Below are 20874 nucleotides of genomic sequence, written 5' to 3' on the forward strand. Positions count from 1 at the left end.
GCTGAGAAAAGCAGGTTTGAGAAACTCCTCAGCATGCAGAACACAGCAAACACCCATGAAGGGGGCCTCCTCACACTGTGATAGGAATTTAATTCAGACAATCATGTTAAGTATATGACTGAACATTGTAATTATTTTCCTTGTTTTCTGTACCCAATGAGTAGATTGCCACTGCTAGTCTGTGTTGTATTTTCGCCTTTCTGTAACTTAACTGTAATGGCTTAATTTTGTTTTTTTTTAAAGCTTACTGTGGTATAATAAGTATTTTCCTGTTTATTATACTGAGCTGCAAGTGCATCTCAGTGGAGTTTCATGTCGTTATAGAATAGAAACCAAAATGAACATCAGATTTCAATGCATTGAAAAACTGCATGTATTAATACGATACTTACATGAGCTAAAATTGGTGCCTGTTAGCCTGAGTGAAAGGTTTTAAACTTTCACCCACTTTCCTCTGTTTCATATAGGTGGAGAATCCCTATTCTAGAGCCCAAAGCAGGTTTATAATAGCAGGAACTCACATGACAAATCATACAATGCTCACAAGTTTAAAATTATTACTTAAATTGTTGTTCCTCATCCAGGTATATGAAACAGATGAAATTGACTTTACTCCGGGATCCCATTCACCAAGTTTTCTCATATATATGCAAATATACAAAATCTGAAGGAATTCTGATTCCAAGCATTTTGGAAAACAATACTCAGCCTTTAATATGTGCCAGCAACTACAAATGTCAACATTAGGCTCAGTGCACATTGGGTTTCCTGTATTCAGACCCAACGTCTCCATTCTCATCCCCTTCCTGCCAGGCTGGACACTCTGTAGTCAAGATCTCAGCGGGCTGATGTATGGGTGATTTTGCTGGTGCAGTGGTGTCTCTTGGTCTGTCTCGGATTGGAATGCTCCTCCTGGCTGCTTCATCAGAGGACAAAGCTGAAGGCCGAGAGCCCCTTGGCTCACTTAGAGAGTGGTCACCCCTAACCAACGCTAGTGACCCTGCCCTTTGACAGAGGGAGCAGCACATTACTAGAGTGGGGAGAGCAAAAAGCTTCAGGCAGAACTGCACCAACAACTCCAATAGCCAACACCTTCAGGGGTTCTGAGTGTTTGACCCTTGCTCAGTGCTGGGTGTGGGGGAGGCATGGGAGCATTCTTCATCCTGAGACAGCAAAACTGTGCAGCCCACACTAGGCCTTAAGTAGAAATGCAAGGTGCAGACGAGAACTCGATTTGCAGCAGGTATCAGAAGCAAAGTGGTTTGGAATCTATGCACAAGGAATTTCTGCAGAAGGACACCATGAGAAAGAAGTTGGGGAGGTGCCATTCTCTGGCTTAGCTCTGAATGGGCTACTTCATCTTCTTTTGTGCCTGGACCTTCGAGCCAAGAGCCTGCAGATCTGAGTACAGGTTCCTCTTCAGGATGGCACTGCTGCACAGCAAGGCCCCTTGTAGGGCCCCTACCAGCCCACACGTGAAGATATCTTGGCCTGGAAAGCAAAAGCAGTGGCCCATGAATGTCTACCCACATGAAGATGGGCAATCCACGGTTCTAGTGTTCATCCCTCCATTTCAGGGTCACCCAAAGATAGACAGCTTCAGATAGACCCCAGGACTGTAGTCAGCCAAGGTAGCCCAGCTCCAGGTATGGGAGCCAAAGGGGACAGTGGGGTTTGAGGATGGGAACCAAAGATTGTGTCAGGGAAGCCCAGATTCTGGCAAAGGGAGGCAATGTACCTGTCAGGTAGAGGTTGGGGATGGGGGTTTGGGCTCTTAGGGAAGCCATCATATAAGGATGCAGACGAGCCAGGTCATGGTCAGCCCCATAAAGAGCACCTCGGGGAGCAACCAGATAGTACTGGTTGGTGAGTGGGGATCCTCCAATCACGCTGTCCACCTGAGGAGGCAAAAGGGCAGGGCAAAGGTGAACAAGGGAATTTGACAGGGCCTGACCCTCCCTCTGAACTCTGTTACCTCTGCTTTACCTCTGAACCCAGGAAAAGACAAACAGTCAAGGGGTGTGTTTTCATCTCCAGCATTGTGAACGACAGCCCCTACCTTGCCCTCCAGCTGTGGGAACAGTTTCATGACCACGGACATAGAGGCTTCCACAAAGGCGTTTTTGAGGGTCTCATAATCAGCACCCCGCTTGCCCTTTGGTTCCTTCTGCCATTCCTCAAACCACTCGAAGGCCATGTGGTGTGGGAGAATTGTCTGTATTCTGTCAATCATATTTTAATAAAACACTGATTGGCCAGGCAGGCAGTATAGGCGGGAAAGCCAGACAGGAAGTAGGGGTGGAGCAAAGAGACTGGGAGTTTTCTGGGACACAGGAAGCTCTCTCGCCACTCCTGTACAGACCACCGAAGAGGCAGCATGTAACTTGCCCAGCAGAGAAAGGTACGGAGCCATTATGGCTAACATAGATGAGAATAATGGGTTAATATAAGTTATAAGAGTTAACAAGAAGCCTGACCTAATGAGCCAATCAGTTTATAACCTGATGTAGACTCCGTGTGATTTTCCTTGGGACTTGCTGGCTTGTTGGGGTACTGGGCGGGACAGAAACCCCAACAAGCCGGCCCACATGTTACATATGGCGCCAACGTGTGGACAACTGTATCCACATAAAGCCTGAGACAGCTTGGGAAGTAATTCTAGGACAAAATAACAGCATTATGCATGGTTTCTTGGTAGCAGCAATTTCTCGGGTCTGCTCTGCTTGCTAGAAGCAAGCAAATGTTCTCATCTAAGAGAGGCTTCCTGACTCAGCTTTAGCTGCAAAACCTTGCAGCTCATTAAGAGGTCCTGCCACGAAACACTTAAACGGTGTTGATGAAAAGCTGAACGCATGCTTTTCGGTTTTAAGCTGTAGCAGGAAAAAAGCTGTGCTGTTTTAAAATGTCGGCTTTCTGGGCTGTCCTGCCAAGGCAATCTCTGACTCTTTCAGGCAGGCAGTCCGACTGAATGTGGTCTGTGAGCAGAATGCTATGGCTTGCTTGCTAGCAAGGACCTTGAAACGCCATAGAGTTGTGGCAGTAAACACAGCTCTGGCTGGTACCTCAGCCTTGAGGCTGGAAAGCTAAGGAATGAGCTGGATCTAGCCGTCAAAGCCACGGCTCTCCATATTGCTTAGTAAATTAAAGACTCATATGGTCAGAAAAAGAAAAATATACAGTAAAGAGAGATTCAAAGAGGAAGAAAACCTCTAAATGGTTTACAGTGTGTATATGCAGGCTAAAAGTTAAAGTTCTTAAAGTTAAAAGGAAAGAAAGAGAGTAGTTGGGTGTGGTGGTACACACCTTTAATCCCAATGCCTGGGAGGCAGAGGCATATTGACCTCTGTGACTTCAAGGGGTCGAGGTAGATTGACCTCTGTGACCTCAAGGTGTGGTAGTACACGCCTTTAATCCCAATGCCTGGGAGGCAGAGACAGATCTCTGTGAGTTCAAGGTGTGGTAGCATACACCTTTAATCCCAGCACTGGGGAGGCAGGAGGATCTCTGTGAGTTCAAAGACAGCCTGGTCTACAGTGTTATTCCAGGACAAAGATATACAAAGATCCTGTCTCAAAAAGTAAAAGTAAAAATAAAAGAAATAGAGGTTAAAATAAAGCCACATAAAGATGGAAAATGCACAGAGAATCTTCATACTGTATGCTATTATGCTCTCTTTAAATTGTTTGATTGCTGAGGAAGGAGCAACAACTGCTAAAAGACTTTTGTTTATAAATGCTGCAGAATTAATCCAAGATAGACATTTTGAAAATACCTTGGCTTCAAAACTGAAGTCAAAAGGTTTGTTACTTTGGAGAAGAGATTTTGCTTGTGTTTCCACAGAAAATGAGAGCCTCTGGATTTATTCAGAGTTAAGAAAACTCATCTTTGGCCAAGGGAGACCACCTGAGCAATCTCCGGTAGGAACAGATGGCCCAGATGTCTGAGTTCTACATACAGAACGGATTCAAGGCGCTGCCTGAGATGATCAGGTCTCACAGGATACTCCAGTCAGGACTTGATTATAACTCTAAATTTTCTTTAGGTCCCCATAAGATCATCAGCGCCCCCAACCAGCAGGAAGTAGCCTGAAATACTACGCCCACATTCCCAACAAATGGACTATGGGTATTTTCTTTTGTTTAAAAAAAAAGAGGGAAATGGTGTGGGAGAATTGTCTGTATTCTGTCAATCATATTTTAATAAAACACTGATTGGCCAGGCAGGCAGTATAGGCGGGAAAGCCAGACAGGAAGTAGGGGTGGAGCAAAGAGACTGGGAGTTTTCTGGGACACAGGAAGCTCTCTCGCCACTCCTGTACAGACCACCGAAGAGGCAGCATGTAACTTGCCCAGCAGAGAAAGGTACGGAGCCATTATGGCTAACATAGATGAGAATAATGGGTTAATATAAGTTATAAGAGTTAACAAGAAGCCTGACCTAATGAGCCAATCAGTTTATAACCTTATGGAGTCTTGTGTGTGATTTTCTTTGTTGCTTGCCGGCTGTTGGGGTACTGGGAGAGACAGAAACCCCAACAAGCCGGCCCCCTCATACTACAGCCATGGGTACCAGCACAGTCATTGTGGATCGATCTGCAGGTATAAGGCCATGATCCTGCTGCCTGGTCCTGCCTTCACCCACACCCAACTCCCCAAGATGTAAAACCCTACCTGGAAATCGGTCCTCCCAGGTTGGGTCCTTGGTTGATGGGAAGGCAATGAAAAGAAGGGGAATGTGTTCTGGAGCCTTTTCCTTGGGCATAGAGATGTAGCAGTCCATCCTGTAAATGAGGTGGTGTGACTGCCAATCTCTAGGCCGTTTTCCTCTGAAGCCACCAGCAGCACCCAGAAGATGGTTCACTTCCAGAAACTCCCCATGGGGTGGAAGAGACACAGTTTTGGCATGAAAATCCTTTCTGGAAGTTCACTGGGGACCGTGCACCTGCTCCCTCAACACACATCCTACTGCGACTCCTAGAACCATGTCAAGGGTGGAAGCCTGGTCCCAAGGGTGGAGGCCCAGAGTCATCAGTCTTCCCACCCCTCCCATCTTACGCTCTGTCCATGTCCGTGTCAAAATAAACATAGTAGTTGGTGGACTGAAGCTTCAGGTCCTCCTTGGTTCCTCTCAGGCAGATGAAAACTGAGAGCATGCTCATGCCAGGCCTTATCATCGCCAGCTGCTTCTTCACATCTGTAGAGGGAGCCAGTGAGGACTGCATTGCAGGAGCTGTGGCCAGACAGCTCCTCCTGCCAGGACAGCCTCAGGATACTCCCTTTCTGACCTGCAGCTTGCTGCTCAGCTGCCAGCATCCACAGAGACCTAGCATTTTACAGCTCTTTCTACAGGATCCTGGCAGGGACCTGCTCTTTCTGTCAGTGGCAATCAGTCTCAGATTCTTTCCTCCTCTGTCAGCTCTGCTCCATGCACCATTGGCCATAGGTACTGCCTTCCACATAGCTAATTCACAGCACCTCTGGACGATCAGACTGTCTCATTTCCCCCCACTTTAGAAACTGTAGGTGCACATGGACAAGTGTGTGTCCAGATGTGAGGGGAGGAGTTGGCGGACAACTTGGTTTTCTTCTTCCACTTGGGGATCTAACTCAGATCACCAGATTTAGCAGCAAGTACTTTTTTTTTTTTTTGCTTTTTCCTTTGCGATAACAGCGGCCATTGTTGCACTTTGAGGCAGGGTCTCACATAGCTAAGGATGAACTTAAATATTTCATCATCCTGTCTCCACTTGCCTTGTGAGGTTTACTGCCAAATCCCCCACAGCTATCCTGCCTGTTTGTGAGGATCAAACCCAGGGCTTGATGCATGCTAGGCAAGTTCACTAATCAGTTGAGTTTCATCCCCAGCCCTCTCCTTCCTTTCGAGAGTCCTTTTCTCTTAGAGTCCCAGTTTCTCAGGCAGGGGAAGGCAAATATACAGGCATTGGATTCTCAGCTTGAATTCTACAGCCTACATATATGCAACAGACATAACTGGGTCCTCAGAGCTCTGCCATTGCCTCTGTGAAGGGCCCTTCACCTGTGCGGTTCTGAGTTCCCCAAATGTATATGTGATGGTGCTGGTTACAGAGAGCAGAGACAGATAGCCAGAGGGAGGCCCAACAAGAGGACGAGCATCACTTATACCGAGTTATAAGCTCCAAGTTGAACACCAGTTCAGAGGACCAGCCTTTTACCGGGCAGACAGCGGACACTCTCTGGCACTAAGTGCTGGTAGGTATTGAACACTCCTGCATTGGAGATGACGACGGGGCAATAGATGTTCACCAGCTCGTGTCCCTTCTTCACACTGACACCTGTAGACACAAGAATATGGCTGAGCTTCTGTGAGCTCCTGAAGAAGAGAAGGATAGGGGTGCAGTGAACCTAGGGGCTCACACACGCCAGACAAGTGCTGTACCAGTGAGTTACATCCCAGCCCTTCAGTGAGTTGTTTTTCTGTTGGCACAGAAGCTGTGCTTAATCTGCTTCTTCATATCTCTTTAAGTGGTGTGAAATTTATTCACACTGAACCCCAAGTTTGAATTTGCACTATTTAAATAAAATCAATCTTGTGTCTAGAGGCTGAATTAGTTGACAGAAAGTAATCCCAGATTCATGGGTGTCTGTAAGATGATAGGCACATGGAGAGGGGAAGGGAGGGACTTAGCTTAGCATTGCTTCTTTTGTTTTGACAGAGCAGAAGGACGTTCTCTTTTGGAGAAGCCAGCAGAGAGAAGGCCAGCTAGCTACTCAGCCTCTCTGAGCTAGTACATTTTCACCCTAGCCTTTGACACCAGAGTCTCATTAAAATTCAGCAATGACATAGCCAGTGCCTGCAGGAACGGAATTCCCACAGGCCGTGGACTGAGGAGCTGGGCTACTGTCAGTAAGTGGACCAGAACTATGGAGCCACGTTTGCTGGCTAAAACAGCAACAGATTAAAGCACAGCCTCTGTTCCAACAGAAAAATAACTCACTTAAGTAAGGGTTGGGATATAACTCAGTGGTACCCCACTTGTCTGGCGTGTGTGAGCCCCTAGGTTCACTGCATCGCTATCCTCCATAAAACAAAATCCAGGAAAGCATGAAATGCATTTCTCTCAGAGCTGTAGCTGTAGCCATGGCCTGGTGACATATGCCTGTAATCCTAGCATTTAGGAGGAAGAAGCAGGACAACCAGGACAAAGGGCAGCCTCCACTATAGAGCAAATTGAGGACTTCTCTGACCACTTAACACCCCGCCTCAAAATATTAGTTCTGTCTATAGCCACACTACAGACAAATGTCTCCTAGGCCCACCCATCTCAAACCTAAAAGTTTCTCTGAGCAAAGGAGGCCCCATGCATCCAAACTCAGCCCATCCCTCAAATGCTTCTGTGTTGGCCATCTCTAGTTCTTATTACCCATCCATAAGGTCTTGCTTATCCAGAGCCAAGTGCTCCCATCCCAAGAACAATGGCCCTCCTTCACTGCTGCCAAGTTCTACATCCTCAGTGCTCCCATAAATCAAACTTCATGAATCACAAGAGTTTCTGTGGTCTGCTGTAGCCTCTGTGTCCAACCTCAATCTCTGGCCATTCTCACAAAACCTTTCTGTCAATCGTGACCTGTTGTAACAGTTTTATATCTAACTTTATTCAGTGTGCTGGTCAGGGTGCTGCAGCCCCCATGTGGAGCTCAGAGGACAACTTACAGGGCCAATTCTCTCCTTCCAACATGCAGGCTGTGGGACTCAAACTGAGATCATCAGGCGTAGTGGCTGGAATATTTATCCACTGTCTCACCAGCCTAGACCCCAGGATCTTACCCTGAATGCACAGGCTGCTTCACCTATAGAGAGACATCAGGTCCCTTTCACCCCAGCCCAGTGACCCCACAGCTCAGTGCAGGGCTCTTACCACAGGCTCTCCCAGCAGAGTCCAGCAGCACACCCTGCACGGTGGCCCTGGTGAGGACAGCGCCCCCGGCACGCTGAATCAATGGGATGGTATGGAAGGCAATCTCACTGGAACCTCCTCGGGGGTAATATGCACCTTGTATGTAGTGGTCAATTATCAGAGCATGCATTGAAAAGGTGGTGTGGCTGGGGGTTGTTCCTACAGAATAAAGAAGGAATGGAATGATAAGCAGGCAAGAGTGGTCACTTGGCACCATTCTGGAAGAAACAGGGCTCCTATAAAAGGCCACGTGAGTGCATTCCAGGATCCAATGCTCCCAAAGGCCCAGAGCAAATTTTGGGCTTAGTGGGAAAATAAATACACTCCCTGGAAACACTATCCTGCAGAGACCAAGGAAGTCCCTGACACTGATGGCTACAGAGAACATTCGCCCTTGAGCAGTGTCACCTTCTCAGCCTCACAGCTAAAAGGGAAGGATGAGTGAAGCAAAGCCAGACGAGCCCACAGAGAGTTCCAGACCAGCGTGAACAAAGTCAGAACCTGTCTCAGAGGATGAGCGATGTGGAGGAGAAAATGCACTGAGGATGTAGCTCAATTAGCAGGGTGCTTTCCTAGCATGCAGGAAGGCCTGGGTGTGCTCTCCAGCACCACAAAACCAGGCTTAGCGGCACATAGCTATAATCCTAGCACTGGGAGGTGGAGGCAGAAGGATCGGGATTTAAGGACACCCTTCACTGCAAGAGCTCACAGCTTGCCTGGTAGACCGTGTATCAAAAAGGAAAGAGAGAAAGAAAAGCGGGAGAGCAGAAGGAAAGATAAACAGGAGAAGAAGAAAAGGAAATCTAGAACGTTTATAAAAAAGAATTTCTGAGCTGGAGAGATGGCTCAGCAGTTAAGAGCACCAGCTGCTCTTCCAGAGGCCCTGAGTTCATTCCCAGCACCTTGACAGTGGGTCACGGTCATCTATAATGAGATCTGGTGCCCTCTCTGGTGTGCAGGTGCACATGCAGGAAGAACTCTGTATATATAATAAATAAGTCTTTTCTAAAAAGGAGGAGGAGGAAGAGAAGAAATAATAATAATAATAAAATAACAATAATTTCTACCAGAGTCCACCAAAGGTCAGACTTCTCAGCCCTCATCCACAAACTCCAGTAGGCCTGGGTCTATGATTACTTCTCTGCCAGGCAGATGGGGAAGAAAGACCAAAAGCTGAGAGACCAGCAGCTTAGAAGAGCCTGGGCCAGTAGCCACCCACCGTAAGTGAAGAAGATGTAGCTGAGAACAGCCTGGAGCTCAGGGGAAGCCCCGAGCTGCTGCAGGACCTCGGCCAGGCTCTGGGCAGATGCTTGGCAGAAGGGAGAGAAACGAGTCAGCAGCCCGAACTTGTTGAGGAGCTGAGTCAAGGGCAATGGGAGGAACTTCAGTAGGATGGCATGGGAGGCTCCACAGGCCACCATCTGGGGAAGAAAGGGTAGGGGGAGTCTCTGGAGCCCCTGTAGGCTGACACCACTCCTATAGACGGAAACACATACTCATGTCTAATTTAAGTTGAGCAGGCATGGTGGCTCAGGCTTGTGATTCCAACAGTTGAGATGGTAAGGCAGGAGAATTACTTTGAGTTCAAGGGAAACCAGAGCCATACACTGACACCCAAGTCAGGACTGTATAGCAAGACTGTCTTCCGCATCGCAACACAACAACAACAACAAAAACAGCAATGACGACAACAACAACAACATTCCCACTATGAGTCTGTACTTGCCCTTCCTTCTCCACTTCAAAAAATAACTGTAGTTTTTTATTTTATATATATATAGAGTCCCAGATATCCCTGTGACCTTGAACTACGAATGCCCCTGCTCATACCTCCTGAATGTTAGGATTACCATCTTGCTCAGTTTATGCGGTGCTCAGGAACTTATTTAGAGTTTTGTACATGCGAAGCATGAGCCACATCTCCTGCCCTCAAATTCCTTCCAAATACCCCGGTCCAGAAGCCAGCTGTGATGGCATATACCCAGCAGAGGCAGGTGGATCTCTGTGAGTTCCAGGCCAACCAGCGCTACACTAGGGACTCTATGTCAAAAATTACGAAACTACCAAGAGTCTGGCTCCTCTCAGAGGACATCTAACTTCCTCAAAGCCTGACTGCCCAGGGGTGCCGCCTAGAGGCCAGCGTGAGGGTGGCAGCTGAAGAGCCAGGCAGGGCACAGGCATATACAAGTGTACACTGCATTTAGGACAGACATGACCAGTCCTTCCTGCCTGCCTCCCCACCTCAGTTCCTCCCAACCAGGTCCTTCACCAATGAAACAGTCAGTCTTGTTAGGAATGAACTGTGGATGCTGATTGTGGTTCATGCTACCTTAACTAGCTCCATGTACTTGTCAATGACAGCTTCCTCCTTGGGGAACTTCTCCTTAAGGCCCTGGATGTACTCTTTGCTCCCACTGTACATGGGGAACTCCTTTCGGCCACCGGGCCCTTCTAGTATCATCAGGTCATAAGGAGAGGCGGTGGGTGCCCAGTCCAGCTGCCCTTCAGTGATCTGGTCCAAGATAAAACGGCCAATGTTGCCTTCGCGCATGAGTCCAATATAATGGATTCCTGTTGGGAGGGAGAAAGAAGAGGTACATAGATAAAAGGATTGGTCCCTGGAAATGTGCCAAGTAAGTAAGAGGTTACCCTGCCTGGCTAAGTTCATGCTCAGATATGACTGCCACCCATTTTATAGGAATCTACCAGAATATATACCACCCAATACTTGCCAGGCTGGACAAAAATGGAGATGCCCAGAAAGAAGCTGGGACCTCGAAAACATATAGGTGACCCCGCATTATTGCATTGTGCATACCCAATGTCACCCCATAGTGCCCTTTCCTATGCTCCCAAAGACAGAGCCAACCTCCCAACCCTTTCCCACACAAGCCTTACCAGTGTCAAATTCAAGGCCATTTTCCCTGAAGGTATGACAGCAGCCCCCTGCCTTGGTATGTTGCTCCAGGACAAGGACTCTTTTGCCAGCTTTAGCCAGAATCGCAGCTGAGGCCAGACCCCCAATGCCACTGCCAATCACCACGGCATCCAACCTCTCTGGTACTCGGCTGGCTGAGAATGCTGGAGAGGGGAGGAGACAGAGGGTGGGCTTCTCAGACAAGAGCAGGGAGGCAGAGGAGCCAGAGGGGACCTCTCTAGCTTATACTATGTGAGAAACCTCTAAGGCAAGCTGGGCAGGCTGGTGCACTGCTGCGATTCCAGCACTTGGGAGGTGGGCTAGGAGTTCAAGGTCATCCTCAGTTACACAGATGAGCTGCAGGACAGCCTGGGCTCATTAGATCCAGTGTCAAAACAGGACAGAGAGAGAGAGACAGACCCCTGTCTAGGGCACTTTAGCAGAGAACTCTTGATTAATATGGCTCAAAATATATTACCAGAAAAGACTCAGGACCAGGCAGGCAGATTAAACTGTGATGAGATGGGTCATAACCCTACTACGTACCTGGGGATTTTCATAACTTTCAAAGAAAGTAGGAAGCAGCTGACTACTGTAGAAAAAACCGGAAAGAGGGCAAGAGCACAGGCAGTGTAACCTAAGTGCAGACATTTCTGTGAATGCGAGCACGGAAAGAAAAGAACACGGGGAGGGAGGAGCCTGTGCTGGGGGCTCTGGGAACTGGGCTTCTCTGGAAGAGCAAGGTCTATGAATGCCAATGGAGCTGGGGCTGGCAGGGCTGCTCACGGCTATTACTCTGAGAGTCACAGCACAACCTCACAAAGGCCACTGGTGTGGCAGTCACCTGACAGAACCAGCTAGAAAGCTTGTCCAACACAAGACCTGAGTTTGTTTTCTCCTGCTCTCGTCCTTCATTTCCCCTTTCTTCCTTTCCCTTCCGTGACTCGTTGATGTGGGTTTTCTGGAGACAGGCTTTCAGTGTGTAGCCCTAAAGGGCCTGAACTCCCTGTGTAGAGATCCACCTGTCTTTCCTCCCCAGCATGGGATTCCAGGAATGTGCCACTAGGTCCAGAAACATCTGTTCATTAAAAATCACTGCCCAGGGCAGATGCAGTGGCTCTCAACTTTAGTCCCAGCACTCAGAGGTAGAGGAAGAAGAGTCTCAGTGATTCAAGGCCAGCCTGGTCTATATAGAAAGTTCCAGTACAGCGTGGGCTACATCGAGGGACAGTGTCCCCCCCAAGAAATTCATTGCTCAGGCCATGGTGGCTCACACCTGTAACCCCACCATCTGTAATCTCTTTCTGATGGCAGGAGTTAATAACTGTATGTCATTGTTAATTTGACGTACAGTTGGCTTACATAGCAAGTTCTAAGTTAGCCTGGGCTACAAGTATGAGATCTTTGTCCCTCTTCAAATGCACAAACAATAACAATAATAAAATACCTGGATTAGTACACCTTAGGAAGTAGACACAGAAGGATTAGGAATACATGGTCAGTCCCCAGGAAATACTGAATTCAGGTAGCCTAGGCTAAAGTTTACAAGCAAGAGTCTTCTGAAGGTCAAACAAGAGATACTTGTTTGTCTTTTGAATGTTTTGCATTTGAGTGTTTTGGTTTTTTGGTGTTTGTTTAGACAGGGTCTCATTGTGTAGTCCAGTGGAATTGCTCGTTTGCACCACTATGCCGAGCTCCAAAACTCCTTGAGGATCTCGAATACTGGCCATATTGTTACCTGCTTGTAATCCCATCATCCTGCAGGTAGAAGCAGAAGGGCTGCTCCAAGTTTGTGCCTGGGCTTAATGGTGAGTTTGAAGCCAGTTCTGATCCAAAAGTGAGACCTTTCACAAAAATCAAAAACCTTGGGAGCAAGACTACTCCTGTTTTACAGATGTCAGGATGACATCTCCCCAATTTTATAATCAAGCTTCAATCCTAAGAACTTGTACTACACTTTGCTTGTCAAACCACTTGTTGGACAATTTTTCTGTGCTGCTTCCCATTACTTGAGTTTACACAGGAGCATACGAAAAAGTTGGTTCTAGAACCAAGTAGGTGAAAGGTCTCTTAATATGTGACAGCTGTTATCTGAAGAGATTCCAACTGGAAGTGCTGGCTGGGTCTAGGTTATGGCAATATCTTGGCGTGCAAAGGGTAGTGCCCACACCCAAACCTTCAGGAGCAAAGAATACTAAGACGTGGAGCTTCGGTGTTAAAGTGAGTTTTCCCAGAACTTTTCTAATGGGCAGACAGGTCATTGTCCAGCATGAGCTGAAGGCCCGAGAGCAGTCCCGGAACCCACAGTCCCTCCAGCTGACCTTGTTTAAGAACCTTCTTCCTAGCCTCCTTGTCGGTCACAAGGGGTTCAGGTGGCCGCTTGACGTCCTCGGCGAAGGGGTTCGGTGAGTTTCCCCTGAAGAGTCCCACGTAAACCCTGCGGAGACCCGCCAGCAGCAGCACGGCCAGCAGTAGCACGGTGAGCCACATCTTGCAGCCTGAGCTTGAAATAACCCGTCCTCTCTGTCTGAGCTCCGTATTTATGCCCGAAGCTCCGCCCCGCTCGTTTTTCCTTAGAGAAACCCCAAGCAAACTAAGTTCAAGGAACTTTGACCAAGGACAGCGCAAAGCTGATCAAGACTGTCCATCTTCGCTCTTTGTACGAGGCGATTTCCATTGCCTGCTGGGAAATGTAGTTCTAGCACGGGCCAGGAGACGCCCAGCGCCTGCGCGGTGAGGCCCCACAGGTGATGAGGTGACCCTTACTGGAACGTTGGGAACTCGTCCGGTGAGCCAAGGGTAGGGTGAGGAAGATGGGGTTGAGGGTGACAATGTGGGTTGGAAATGATCTCGGTGGGCCGCACAAGGCCGAAAGTTCCAGATCTGATGTCGATCCCCTGGGGGGGGGGGGGGCGCAGAGAAGTCCTGGGTTCTGGTGCCAGTTCTGTGATGGATTCGCAGAAACCTCGGAAGCAACTCATTGCTTTCCTCCACTTAACCTTATAGGCAGTGAGAAAGTTTCTGTCCCCGAGTCCCCACTGTTAGGAATATTTCTTAGACGAGCCTCTCTGCTGACGCAAATAATTCCAATCAGATCAAGTCAAAGGGAAAAAAAGATTCCCAAGTTTAAAGCAATGATCCCGGGTGGCCCTGGGAAATCACGGAGAGGGAAAGAGAGCAAGGGGAGACCACGGGGAACCCGGAAACCACTTGTTCATTCTCTGAGGGGCAGTTTAAATCGCCTGTGGACGAGGTCTTGACCTTCCCTGGGGAGGGGTCACCCTTTGGCGGGCTTTGTTGACCTTCCACGGAGAGGGGACTTATGTCTGGAGCCCGGATGAACCCCCAGGTAAACACCCACACAACCTCTGCCCCTTTGGGTTTCTGAATTGAGAGCCCTATTGAGAAGTGCACTCTTCTGAATCTGTCACTCACTGTGGGGGAAAACTGGTTCTTGAAATTACCCCTAGCTGAATCCCCTAGTCACAACTACTCTGGAAGGGGCCTCTAAGTACCAAACCACCTAGGAACAAGACTCAAGAAGGACCGTCAGGAATCATCATGCCCGTGTGTCCATTTGCATTTAAGGATAAAGCAGATTCTAAATGACAGAGGACAGTGTAGCTATCGAACCCTCTTAACGATGCCCTTTGAGAAAAGTAGGTCCGAGACAAGTACTTGATTTGAGACTGTTTTTATAGGAAGTCCATTTCCTCAAACACCAACCATCAGCAGGAGGGACTTCATAACTGAGGATTTTGTCCCTTTCACAGGTCCCAGCAGCGCTCAAGTCGACTATGTACATAAAGCAGGGCATGCCTCTGTGATGCTTGGTTTATTTCCCACACAGTGAGAGGAAAACCTTCCTGAGCCTGCCCAGCAAAGCTACCTGTGCCCCTGCCAGGTTAGCTGGTGTGTGTGTGTGTGTGTGTGTGTGTGTGTGTGTGTGTGTGTGTGTGATCCTCTGTTGTCATCCAGGCCAAGATGGGGGGAAAGGAGAGGTGGATGCTGAGGTTCCAGGGAGAGAAAGCTAGTTCCTGGGGATGCTGCAGGTAAGGGACCACATCCTTCCTAGATCACAGCCCCAAACCTGTCAATGATCCCAGTTTATTTCTGGCAGCCAGTCTTTGAGGAAGGTAGATCAGATTCCTCCAGTCGAGAGCCGACTCTGTGGAGAGGCCTGTCTCCCCGCCTAGTCCTCCCAGCTTGTGAAGTTGGTTGTCAGTTGTGTGAGAACCCTCCACCCACATTTTTCTTCCCTTGGTATTAAGGGTGGAATCTAGCGTCCTGCCGCTATGCTACAACTCAGGCCCTTCCACCTGACTCCTTGGTGTGGGTGTCAGCATGCCTGCCATATAGACACAGAAGGCCCGAGGAGGACTGCCAATTGTCCTGTTCTGTCTCTCTGTGCCTTGTGCCTTTGAAGCTGGGGCTCTGACAGGACCTGGAACTAGGCCCATCAACCGGTAGTCATTACATCTTCATCCCCATGTGCTAGGGAGCCTCAGGTCTTTACTCCCGAGGCGAGCTCTCTTACCCACCGAGCCGTCTTCCCAGCCTCTTCTTGTTTTGCTTTTTAAAATTTTATTTAGTGGGTCTGGAGGGGGGCAAGTGGAACTGTGTTTGCCATGGTGCCTGTATGGAGTCAGAAGACAACTTGTTTCTCTCCTTCTACCATGTGGGTCCCTCTGGGGATTGAACTCAGGTCATGAGAATTGCTGGTAAGCACCTCTACCCACTAAGCCATTTCACCTGCCCTTATTTTGTTTTTATTGAGACAAAGTCTTGCTATGTATCACCAGCTGGCCTGGAACTCTATATAGATGAGGTGGCCCTGAAACTTAAAGTGATTCTCCTGACTCTGCCTCCAGGGGCATACACTACCCTATTGAGGGTGATCTCTGATCTACATATTTTTTGCCATTGTTGGGAATTGAACCCAGGATCTCACACATGATGAGCAATTGCTTTTCCTCTGATCTATGTCCCAGGCCTTATGTTTTTCTATTGACCCACACACATCAGTTCCTGCCACTAAGGTCTTGGGAACTCTTGTTCACAAGAAGACTGTCACAGCTTGACACAATCATCTGATGTGACAGGCGTCCATGATGTGTAGTCCCTCGTGATTGTGATGTGACCTTTGTCCTGCCCTAGTCCTGACGACATGAGAGGAAAGGCATAAGAGCAGGGCGAGAGTTCTCAGCTTTCCACAGCGTTGTCCCAGCCCTTGAGAAGCAGAAGCAAGCCTCGGCTACATAGCGAGTCTGAGGCCAGACTGAACTGCATCTCTATGTCCTGTTTGTGTATCCACATCTCTTCGTCAGAGAGAGAGAGAGAGAGAGAGAGAGAGAGAGAGAGAGAGGGAGAGAGAGAGAGAGAGAAGGAGGGAGGAAGGGAGGGAGGGAGAGGCTCATCAGCTAGGAACAATTTGTTGCCCTTGCAGAGGACCAGGATTCAACTCTCAGCACCTGCATGGCAGCTTACGAGCATCTGTAGCTCCATCTCCAGCTGATCCAATACCCTATGGACATCTGTACATACATGATAGACAGACACACCTGCATGAATGAAAATAATAATTTCTAAAAATTGAGTGTGGTAGTGTGGTAACACATTATTGCAATCACAGCGTTAGGAGACACTCAGACCTCTCAAGCTCACTGACTGGCCAGCCCAGCCTGCCTGTTGTTTTCCAGGCAAATGAGAGAACCCACCTGAAAACCTAAACTGTAGAGACCCTGGGTTGTAACCCCACCTGGGGTTATTAGGAGTATGTATGCTTGTGTGTGCAAACATAAGTTGAGCTGGAGATGTAGCTCAGTGGTAGCTTGGCATGCACGAAGACCTGAATTTGATTCCCAGCACCACAACTATACACACACGCAAACCCACTTGAACATTTTGGCTTAGCAAGGTTACGTTATTATCTGGTATTTTGAGTTTTTCTGTCCCTCTAAGGAACAGGCCTAGATTCCTAAGCCCCAGAGCTCCTCCTGGGTCTAGCACCTGAACAAAGCCAGAGCACTTCAGTAAAGTGCAACCACCAGTCAGCCTCACCCCCATAAGCCAGCTAGGTCTCAGTGATGTCATGGCCAGAAACAGACCCCACTAATTAGGTTAGTGCCACTGCCGTCTAGACAGTCATAGTCCATCCCCAGACCCCTCCAGTCCCCTGTTTGTCCGATTCAGACCTGCGTTGTGGGCTGTAAGCAGTAGACATCTGGCTAAGCATCCTGTTTATTTAGAATAGATTCACAGTTGATAGAAGATTTTAAAGGCTTTTCCTCCTTGAATGGAGGTATAACTGAATGATGGAGCCAGTTTTTTCTTCTTTTTCCTGCCCCACCCCACCGCTGTTTTCCAGAGTGAAGCTTCACAGTCCCCAGGGCTCCGTTCAGGACTCACAGAAACCTTCTGCACCTTGGTGATGGCACAAAGGGACTGTTTGCTTACTTGTAGCCTGCATGGCTGCCAAGAAGGAAGGCCGAGGTAGAGTATGTATGGCTCTCCTGGGAGCCTTGGAGCTCAGACCATCAAGTAAACCCTTTCCAGAGTCTGTGGACAGGCTGATCTGAACAGTGATCCTGAGGCATGAATGAGAAATCTTGCTCTGTTGGGACCAAGAACAAACTACAAGATGGACAGGTGAGTGCTCTTGCTTGGAGAAGGAGGGGGCTGTATGTTAATGAGACAGACAATGTGGAGTTTTAGAAATATTTAGGGGAAATGATCATATATCTTCATTCTTGGAGATCATGGGCTGAAGCTGTAGTTCAGCAGTAAAGCAATTGCCTAGCGTGCCTACAGCAGTAGGTTCTATTTCCAGGATCAGACAGAAAGACAGTCACACAGACAGACAGACAGAGAGACAGAGACAGGTGATTCTAAGCCATCACGGTGAGACATCTGTGATGCTAACACTTGGGAGGTAGAGACAAAAAGATCAGGAACTCTAGGTCATTCTCAGCTACAGAATGAGTTCAAAGTCAGCCTGGGCTCCTGTGATTCTGTCTGAAAACCAGAAGAATCTGTGCACGTGTAGGTGGTATCTTGTTTCCTGGGTCATTTGAAGATTCTTATTTCCTCTTGCTTGGGTTGGGGAATGGGGTTGGTGTCTGAAATTCCCTAAGAAATCAGTATTGCTTGGACTTACATCAGTTAATTTAGTATTCTCCTCCTTGTCATTCACTTGCTTTGGTTGATTGTCTGACTTAGCTTTTTAAAATTTTATTTCTTATTTATTTAATGTGCATTGGTGTGTTGTCTGCATGTATGTCTGTGTGAGGGTGTCAGATCTTGGAGTTACAGACAGTTGTGAGTATCCGTGAAACTGTACCTGTGTCTGTTGGAAAAGCAGTCAGTCCTCTTAACTGCTGAGCCATCTCTTCAGCCCCCTTACTTAGTTTTTTTATTGCTGTGATAAACAGCATGACCAAAAGCATCTTGGGGAGGAAGGAGCTTAGTTCATCTTAGAACGCTCAGCCCATCTCTGAGAGTAGTCGGGGAGGGAACCTGGAGGCAGGAACTGAAACACAGCGGTGGAGGAGCACTAATGCTTACTGACTTACTCCTTGGGCTTGCAGTCAGCCCGCTTTCTTTATACCTCCATGGACCTCCCGACCAGGCGTGCACTGCCCACAGTGGCTGGGCCCTCCCTCATCAATTGTTAGTCAAGAAAGTATCAGTCAGACAGAATGGCACAGGCATTTAATCCCAGCACTCAGGAGGCAAGGACAGGCAGAGTTGAGTTCAAAGTCACCTGGGTCTGCATAGTGAATTCCTGTCCACCTGGGAATAGAAAATGAAACCCTGTCTCAAAACAACAGACTTGTCTAAAGGCCCATATCCATATGTATGGAGAGACGTTTTCCCAGCGGAGGCATCTTTCCCCGACTGTGCTAACTTTATGTCAAATTGACAAAAATGTAAGCAGTATACTGACCGCCACCCCTAGGCCCCTGGTTCCTACAGTCACCGTGAATGTCCATGTGACTCTGGCAGCTAGCCTACATTCTGTACCTTCCCTTCTGTCTTGCTGCCAGAAATGAGATTCAGGGGCCAGAATACAGACAGAGCATTAGCTGAGCTCTCCAGGGAGGTTCTTCATTCTCAGAAGGGGACAAACTGTTCTTCCAAAGGGAAGTCTCAGAAAGGGGCTGAGATCTAGCCAGAGGAGAATAAAGCAAATCTGGTTTTTATTCACCAAATATTTTTCCCCTTTTTTTTGATTTTTATTGAGCTCTACATTTTTCTCTGCTCCCCTCCCTGCCTCTCTCCTCCCCCGTTCCACCCTCCCCCAAGGTCTTCATGCTCCCAATTTACTCAGGAGATCTTGTGCTTTTCTACCTTCTACTTCCCATGTAGATTAGATCTATGTGAGTCTCTCTTAGTGTCCTCATTGTTGTCTGAGTTCTCTGGGATTGTGGTATGTAGGCTGTTTATTTATTTATTTATTTACTTTATGTTTAAAAACCACCTATGATTGAGTACATGTGATAATTGTCTTTCTGTGTCTGGGTTACCTCACTCAAAACAATGTTTTCTAGCTCCATCCATTTTCCTGAGAAATTCAAGATGTTTTATTTTTTCTGCTATGTAGTACTCCATTGTGTAAACGTATCACATTTTTTTTATCCATTCTTCGATCGAGGGGCATTTAGGTTGTTTCCAGGTTCTGACTATGACAAACAAAGCTGCTATGAACATAGTTGAGCACATGTCCTTGTGGCATGATTGAGCATCCTTTGGATATATACCCAAAAGTGGTATTACTGGGTCTTGAGGGACAGTGTCCTAATTTTCTGAGAAATCGCCACACTGACATCCAAAGGGGTTGTACCAGCTTGCATTCCCACCAGCAATGCAGAAGTGTTCCCTTTTCCCCACAACCTCTCCAGCATAAGTTGTCATCAGTGTTTTTGATTTTGGCCATTCTTCAGGTGTAAGATGGAATCTCAGATTTGTTTTGATTTGCATTTCTCTGATGATTAAAGATGTTGAACATTTCTTTAAGTGTCTTTCAGCCATTTTAGATTCCTCTGTTGAGAGTTCTCTGTTTAGGTCTGTACCCCATTTTTTTTTAAAATTGGATTATGTGTTCTTTTGGTGACCAATTTCTTGAGTTCTTTGTATGTTTTGGAGATCAGATCTCTGTCTGATGTGGGGTTAGTGAAGATCATTTCCCATTCAGTAGGCTGTCATTTTGTCTTGTGGACCATGTCCTTTGCTTTACAGAAGTTTTTCAGTTTCAGGAGGTTCCATTTATTAATTGTTTCTCTCCATGTCTGTGCTGCTGGGGTTATATTTAGGAAGTGGTTCCCTGTGCCAATGCATTCAAGTGTATTTCCCACTTTCTCTTCTATAAGGTTCAGTGTGGCTGGCTTTATGTTGAGGTCTTTGATCCATTTGGACTTGAGTTTTGTGCATGGTGATAGGTATGGGCCTATTTTCATTCTTCTTCATGTTGATATCCAGTTATGCCAGCACCACTTGTTAAATATGCTTTCTTTTTTCCATTTGATATTTTTTGCTTCTTTATCAAATATCAGGTGTTCAAAGATGTGTGGATTGATATCAGTCTTCTATTCTGTTCCATTGGTCCTCTTGTCTGTTCTTATGCCAATACCAGGCTGTTTTCAGTACTGTAGCTCTGTAGTAGAGTTTGAAATCAGGGATTGTGATGTTCTTTTATTGCCCAGGATTGTTTTGGCTCTCCTAGGTCTTCTGCTTTTCCAAATGAAGTTGAGTACCGTTCTTTTGAGGTCTTTGAAGAATTTTGCTGGGATTTTGATGGGCATTGCATTAAATCTATGGATTGCTTTTGGTACTGTCCCATTTTACTATCTGAGCGCTCACTACTCATGAATCCATGAGTCAATGAAAAATTTGACCAAATTTTTTTCTCATGTATTTGTCACGTTCTCCTCCTTACTTCTGGTGGTGGCACATACCTTTAATTCCAGCACTCAGGAGTCAGAGGCAGGCAGATCTCTGTGAGTCTGAGGCCAGCCTGGTCTAC

The 20874-nt window shown here is 47.4% G+C and overlaps 2 protein-coding genes across 7 annotated transcripts in view; one reads left to right on the forward strand and one right to left on the reverse strand.

Annotated features, from left to right (window-relative positions):
* Positions 1–253: 253 nt before the first annotated feature.
* LOC146894194 (all-trans-retinol 13,14-reductase-like) lies at positions 254–13423 on the reverse strand. The gene is made up of 12 exons (XM_087907127.1): positions 13175–13423; positions 10835–11017; positions 10266–10507; positions 9156–9357; positions 7898–8095; positions 6194–6313; positions 5055–5193; positions 4671–4780; positions 4559–4592; positions 2060–2192; positions 1739–1898; positions 254–1491 (listed from the first exon to the last, which is right to left on the reverse strand). The coding sequence occupies exons 1-12, from the start codon at positions 13341–13343 to the stop codon at positions 1352–1354; spliced, it is 1830 nt and encodes a 609-aa protein (XP_087763253.1). The 5' UTR covers positions 13344–13423; the 3' UTR covers positions 254–1351.
* Positions 13424–13500: 77 nt separating this feature from the next.
* Elmod3 (ELMO domain containing 3) overlaps positions 13501–20874 on the forward strand; it is a 42292-nt gene continuing 34918 nt past the window's right edge. For 2 of the 6 annotated variants that reach the window (XM_087907128.1, XM_087907132.1), the window contains exons 1-3: positions 13510–13641; positions 14627–14757; positions 17221–17501. In XM_087907128.1, coding sequence (XP_087763254.1) covers positions 17448–17501 — 54 coding nt within the window. In that variant the 5' untranslated portion in view covers positions 13510–13641; positions 14627–14757; positions 17221–17447. Of the gene's footprint in view, positions 13653–14626; positions 14758–17220; positions 17502–20874 lie in introns of all 6 variants that reach the window. The other 4 variants (XM_087907130.1, XM_087907129.1, XM_087907131.1 and 1 more) reach the window with 4 other exon arrangements.

The sequence above is a fragment of the Myodes glareolus genome, chromosome 6, assembly GCF_982192425.1.
Source record: "Myodes glareolus chromosome 6, mMyoGla1.1, whole genome shotgun sequence".
In the NCBI taxonomy this organism is placed as follows: Eukaryota; Metazoa; Chordata; class Mammalia; order Rodentia; family Cricetidae; genus Myodes; species Myodes glareolus.